General features: G+C 39.3%; 1 protein-coding gene across 1 annotated transcript; it reads left to right on the top strand.

Annotated features, from left to right (window-relative positions):
* The first annotated feature begins 1,146 nt into the window (after positions 1-1,146).
* LOC149820274 (ARF guanine-nucleotide exchange factor GNL2-like) lies at positions 1,147-5,695 on the top strand. Its single transcript, XM_089981774.1, has 6 exons — positions 1,147-1,507; positions 1,550-1,774; positions 1,865-1,978; positions 2,087-2,537; positions 2,612-3,373; positions 3,874-5,695. The coding sequence occupies exons 1-6, from the start codon at positions 1,147-1,149 to the stop codon at positions 5,693-5,695; spliced, it is 3,735 nt and encodes a 1,244-aa protein (XP_089837900.1).
* Positions 5,696-6,991: the final 1,296 nt, after the last annotated feature.

Genomic DNA, 6,991 nt, shown 5'->3' with positions numbered 1-6,991 from the left:
AATTCAGAGTCCAACTTTATCATTGGATCTCAAATCCCAGATCCAATTCCCATTTAGGATTCTAAACCCAGAATTCAATTTTTAATACCAACTCTATTTAGAATCCAGACTTTGGATTCAAATTCCATCTCAAATTCCAGATTTTGAATCAACTTTTATTCTCAATTCAAATTCTTAAATCCAATTCCATTTTTTCATCTCAAGATTTCAAATCCAATTCTAAATCCAAAATTACATTTCAAATTTCATCTCTATTCTGATTTAAAGTCCATTTATGACTTTGAAATTTCCTTTCTTCTCCTTTTATCTCAACTTCAGAATCATTCATTTCAAAGTCAAGATTTATTCTCAAACTCTGATTATTCAAAAAACATAGAACTTTAAATCTTAAGTTCTAAGTTAGAAATCATTTCTTCACTCTATTATCAGATTCATCTCAGAAACACTTGGGAGTTTTTCAAATCATTTTTCAAAAAGAGCATACATCCTTGCATTGCACAAACATGATTCTTTATGCATTTAGACTTAGAATAAATTCTTAGATAATTTCTTAGCAAAGCAAAAGGTATAAATTTGACCCTTGGTTCGATTACCCCTGGTAAAGGCGCCAGAAACGATCGAACCTCGTACCGACGAGTGGATCCCGTCTCCCAGTTTTCCTGCAAATATTTCAAAACGGAGGTGAGTTATTTTCTCAAATATTTTCAAATTAAGGTCAAGTGAGACCCCGTAAAAGAGTTTCTCTTCTCTTCTTTTCTTTTCTCTTCTCTCTTCTTTTTCTGTCTTTTTATTTTTCTACCTTCAAAAAGGAGGAAAATAGAGGTTAGAAAAGGAAAAGATAAGGGAGAGAGATAATATTACGAGAGGAAAAATTTTGCGATGATCATAATGGGGAGCGTTACCCACATCGTGGGTAACCACCACCAACGTGGTGGTTAATCCCAACAAATTTTGCATGTTTATGAGCATGTTGGCACCTTCAAATAAGCAATGATGATTGATAGGGTGAAAAAAATTATGTTTGTTTATGAGTATGTAATTACATTCAAAATGAATAATGGTGTTGATGATGATAGGCATTGGTGAAGGATAAGCAGCACAAGAGAACTCCATGGATAACAAAAAAAACACAAAAGAAGAAAAGAGATGGATCTGAGCATCTCATGCATGGTAAACACAGAAGTTGGTGCACTCTTGGCGGTCATGAGGATGATCCCAACCGACCAACATGCCTCTCAATTCATTCCTGGTGCAGAGGAAGTCTTGGACACCTCCCTCATCAACTCCCTCAAGTCCCTGCGCACTTTTGCCTTCAACCTCCAGCAAGATTGGCACTCGGTTGATCCATCCATCTACCTATCACCCTTTCTTGAGGTGATCCAGTTCGACGAGATCGATGCACCGGCGACAGGAATTGCATTGTCGGCCATCCTCAAGATTCTCAAGTTGGACATCTTTGATGTTGCTACTTTGCATGCGCGCGAAGCCATGCACTTGATTGTGGACGGTATCACCAATTGCTGACTTGATCGAATCAACTCTGCAGCAGAGGATGCTGTCCTCATGAGGATTCTTCAGGTTCTAGTGGCATGTCTGAAGTGCAAAGCTTCTGAATTATTGAGTGATAATGCTGTTTGCACCATTGTGAACACCTGCTTTCAACTGGTCCAACAGTCTGGAAGCAGAGGGCATCTCCTTCAACGTAATGCAAGGCACACCATGCATGAATTGGTGCAGGTGATCTATGGTCGCATGCCGGAGATTGATTTCAATGGTTAGGACAATAATAGCATCTCGTCGATGAATTATGGTATTGATTGCATGGTAGACATATTTCATTTTATATGCTCTCTATTGAATGTAGTAGTTGCAGAGGTCTCCGAGTTTGATCCAATGGCGAACGTGCCTGATGAGGATGCTCAATTGTTTGCTTTGGTTCTGATAAATTCTGCAATCGAGTTCTCAGGAGAAGCAATTGGTAAACACCCGAAACTGCTAAGAATGATTGAAGATGAACTCTTTTACCATCTCATTCACCATGGCTCGCGTTCTATGCCTTTAGTCTTGTCCATGATTTGCAGTACAGTTCTCAATCTATACCATCATTTGCGTAGATCTTTGAAGCTTCAACTGGAGGCTTTCTTTTGGTTTGTCTGCTTGAAGGTTGCAGGTGGGAAATTGTACTCATTTCAGCAAGAGGAGGTTGCACTTGAAGGATTGATTAGCTTTTGTAGGCAACCCATGTTTGGGATTGAGATGTATGCGAATTTTGATTGCAACCCAACTTACCGGAACATATTCGAAGAAATTGCGAAGCTACTTTGCAAGAGAGCATTTCCGAGCAATGGTCCAATGTCTTCAATGCAGGCACAATCTTTTGAAGGAATGGTAGTTTTGATTCAAAACATTGCAGATGGTATGGACGACTACGGGAGCTTGAAGTTAGCCTCCAATGATGGTCCTAATTTTGATTCACTCCGAATTACAGAATATAGGCCATTTTGGATTGAAAATGTGAAAATTACAATGATTCAGAGGTGTGGATTGAGTTTGTGAGAACTAGGAAGTATTTGAAGAAAAGATTGATGGTGGTTGTAAACCATTTTAACAGGGATGAGAAGAAGGGCCTGGAGTTTTTGAAACATGCACATCTTGTCCCTGATCCTCCTGACCCTCAGAGCTTAGCTTACTTCTTAAGGTATGCCCCAGGTTTGGACAAAACATTTATTGGAGATTATCTTGGTGATCCAGATGAGTTTCGTCTCCAGGTTCTCAAGGAATTCACATCGACATTTGAGTTTACGAATATGATCCTTGACGCAGCACTCAGGAATTTTCTCGAGACATTTAGATTGCTTGGAGAATCAGAGAAGATTCAGAGAATTCTTGAGGCCTTTGCCGAAAGGTTCTATGAACAATCGGATGAAATGTTTGCAGAAAAAGATGCGGTCTTTGTGTTGTGTTATTCTCTGATAATGTTGAATACTGATCAACATAATGCTCAGGTCAAGAAGAAGATGACAGAGGAGGAATTTATCAAAAACAATAGGAATATTAATGGGGGGAAGGACCTTCCAAGAGAGTATCTATCAGAGTTGTTTCAGTCTATTTCAACTAATGAGATCACACTATTTGATCAATCTGGCAGTTCTGTTGAGATGACTCCAAGCAGGTGGATCAATATCATCAACCAGTCCAAAAAAGCAGATCCTTACATCTTCTGTGGAAAACAGCCTCAATTAATTCGTGGTATGTTTGCGATCATTGTTGGCCCTACGATTGCTACACTGGCATGTGTCTTTGAACATACAGAAGATGACTATATCCTACATCATTGCGTGGATGGCTTCCTTGCAGTGGCAAGAATAGCAAGGTAAGCCATTTTCAGCATATTCAAAAACTAACCATAAGTTTTATTTGATGTAGATATAACAGAATAGGTACTGCGAATGAAAACGTCAAAAAGTTAAAAAAACAAATCAAAAGTTAAGGAATGTTGTTACATACAGTAGTTCTGGGGTGAGACCTTTTAAGCAACTTTATGAAGGCATGCAACTTGTGATTTATGAAAAATTAGGCAGCTTTGTAAAGGAAGGCATGTAATTGAGTGGTCAAGTATATTTTTGTGATATAGAATGATAGTATACTTGGTGGTCTCCAATGGAATATCATGACCATATTTTGTTGAATCAAACTAGGTACTATGACACTATCCATCTTAAGGAAAAATGGCATTCAACAAAGGAAATCTTTTTTATCCTTTCAATCACATCCACCCTTGAATGCATGTGGCTCTTTTGTTATAGAGGAATTTGTAGATTCCTTTCCACTCTTTTGGTAGAATTCAATGTAACATTCACATGTTTTCCACAGGTACAGGCTTGAAGATGTTCAAGATGAGCTTCTTGGAATGCTGTGCAAGTTCACCACTTTGCTCAACCCATTTGCTTCACTAGAAGAAACCCTCTTCGGTTTTACAGAAGATATCAAACCAAGAATTGCAACTCTGGTGCTCTTCACCATTGCCAACCAGTTTGGTGACTCCATTAGAGGTGGATGGAGAAACATCATTGACTGTATGCTAAGATTGAAAAGGCTTAAGCTCTTGCCTCCCAACCTTGTAGGGGCTAACAATGAAACTCCGGCCCCTCGAATGGATCTTGATCTCCCATTGCACTCCAGGACTGAATCTGCTGTGATCTTCCCATCACACATGAACAATGACCGCCGGCTCTCAAGCATCATGGGAAAATTCACCCAGTTCTTTTTAACTGACAGTAATGAAGAATCCATGCCTACTGCTGCTGGCAACGCTATGGATAGGAATCTACAGTTGATCAAACGGTGCTGCATTGAAGGCATATTTGCAAAAGCAAAGTACTTGCATGTGGAATCCTTACAAAATCTTGGTAGAGCACTTCTGTTGTCTGGTGCTGGAAAGGGACAGAAATTCACTAGTCCTTTAGATGAAGAAGAAACAACAACACTTTGTTGGGACCTGGTTGTCAAGATCACAGTGAGTAATCTCGATCGATTCATGTCCTTCTGGCCTAGTTTTCATGAATACCTTGGGATGATAAGCCAATTGCCTCTTTTCTCTTCATGCCCTTTCGTTGAGAAGTCGCTCTTCGGTGTACTAAACATTAGTGCAAAACTACTACATAAATCCGATAAATTATCTGAAGAGCTTATCTTTAAGTCACTACAACTAGTATGGAAACTCGATAATCGAGTTGCAGATTCATGCTGTGAGGCATTGACACAAATTGCTGCCAGGATTCTAACAGAAAATGCTAAGAACATTCAGACCCAGTTTGGATGGAAGTCCATAATTGCCATTGTATCGTTAAGCGCCCGAAATCCTGAAGCTTTTGCTGATGGAGTGGAAGCACTTATCTCCTTGATGTCTGATAATGGAAACTATCTTACAAGGACAAATTACAGCATATGCATTGAGTCTGCATTTAGTTTTGCAGCCTCAAAGCTCAGCTCCATAGAGAAGAGCATACAACTGCTCGACCTAATGGCAGATTCCGTGAACTTGTTAGTCAGCTGGCTCAGTTCTGGATTCTTAGATCCTGATTGCAGTTCATCATTGGCAACTCAAGACCCCTCTCGAATTTCGGCAATCGCTACGATGTTTGTCAGATTAGTTGAAAGCGTTCGGAAAATTTCCCTAGTGAGGAGAGAAGAGATCAGGAATCATGCAGTGTCGACATTGCAGAGGTGTTTCACAAAGGCTGAAGGGCTGGGATTTACTCCAAATGTGTGCATGCATTGCTTCAATCATGTGATATTTGCCATGGGTGACGATCTGTTAGAGAAAGCGATCGAGTATTCGAAAAGAGAAAACTCTGAGAAGGAGATGCACAGCATGGAGGGAACACTGATTTTGGCTTTGGAGTTTCTAACAGATACTTTCATTCAATTTCTACAACTAATATCATCTTTTCCTGGATTTAGATCTTTCTGGCTGGGTGTCTTGAGGAGGATGGATACTTGTATGAAGACAGAGTTGGGTACCAGTGACAGATTTCAGATTTTGATCCCACTGTTGTTGAAGAAGATGATAGTGGCCATGAAAGATGGGGAGATTTTAGTTAATAAAGAAGATAATGAGTTGTGGGATATTACTATCACTCAAATTCTATGGATAGCACCAGCTGTTAAGGATGAGCTCTTCCCTGAAAACTGATTGCTAGTATGTTATGAATTCAAAGTCATGTACAGTGTACATAGTTTTTCTCCATTTTTTTCTTCTACCTGTTTAAGATTTAGATATTGCTTACAATTCAAGATTTTGTTACTCTAATTGCAGCCCTTCAAAATTGAAGGATTTTGCTATGCATCTTTTTCATCACAAATCCGTTAGGCTGATCAATACGGAATCTAGCATCCTATATATCGGATTTCGATTCCAATTCGATTTGGACTTGGAGACTTTGTTGTTGAAGCCAACCACATCCGATTGCAATTACCTGTAAAAGCATATCTCTTGATTCAGCAGTAGCTTCTTTCATCTGAGTCTGCATTAAATTTCAAATCTATGTATGATTCAGTAATGCCTACATCGGATCTGAACTGATCCATTTACATCCCTAGGGTAGGACCTAGTTTTTTTGGCTTTATACTAAAAAAAACAATTTATATAGAGAAATATAGTGCTTAATCAGGCTTAATGAGCTTAATCGATCTTACTCAAGCTTGACTGGTAGAACCTAGGCGTGGTGTCTGAGCTCGGTAAGTTTGCTACGTTGGGACAGCCAAGCCAGGCTTAAACGAGCCAAGCCCAAATTTACCGGATCCATTGTTCACCTCAAATCATATATAGATAGGAGTAAAGTACAAAAAAGGTTTGGACCTTTGGGCTTGGGATTTTGCTTTCAGATTGGATGATCATATAGATTGAGAATATTAAGCCGAATTTGAGACTGACAATGGCAGAGTCAGCATAGCTAGATGCAGATCCAATTCAAGTTTGATCCAACCCAAATCAAAGACCATTTAAGGCACCTTGTAAATGCTACTGGAATACCCGACTCTCTCTCTCTCACTTTTTGGGCTTTCTCTAAATGATAACAAATGCCCTCTTACTATGTTCAATATTGAGTCTTCTATGCTTGCAGCAGGATAACAGATTTTTAATTGCGCGATATATGAGTTGTTGATGATGTATTTGGGCATGCCATTACAAGTGAAGTGCCTCTCCTCCATTGCTTGGGCTCTAACTATTCAAAAAATGAAAAATAAGCTTTTTCGTGGAAGGCGTCTTAGCTTTCTATCGCTGGCCGTCTGACTTTAATTAGATATGTTCTTTCTTCTATCCCCAAATTTTTCATGTCAATGTTTGTAATGCATGTGGGTGTGGAGAAACAAATTTGTCATTTAATGGTGGATTTTCTTTGGTCTGGGTGTCAACTCCAGGGTAAGCGCCATTTGGTTGGTTGGCAAACGGTGGTGTTACCTATGCATATATCTGGCTTAGGTATTT

Source organism: Nuphar pumila, chromosome 12 (assembly GCF_984573655.1).
Source record: "Nuphar pumila chromosome 12, dmNupPumi1.hap1.1, whole genome shotgun sequence".
In the NCBI taxonomy this organism is placed as follows: Eukaryota; Viridiplantae; Streptophyta; class Magnoliopsida; order Nymphaeales; family Nymphaeaceae; genus Nuphar; species Nuphar pumila.
This window is presented reverse-complemented; position numbering and strand designations above follow the sequence as displayed.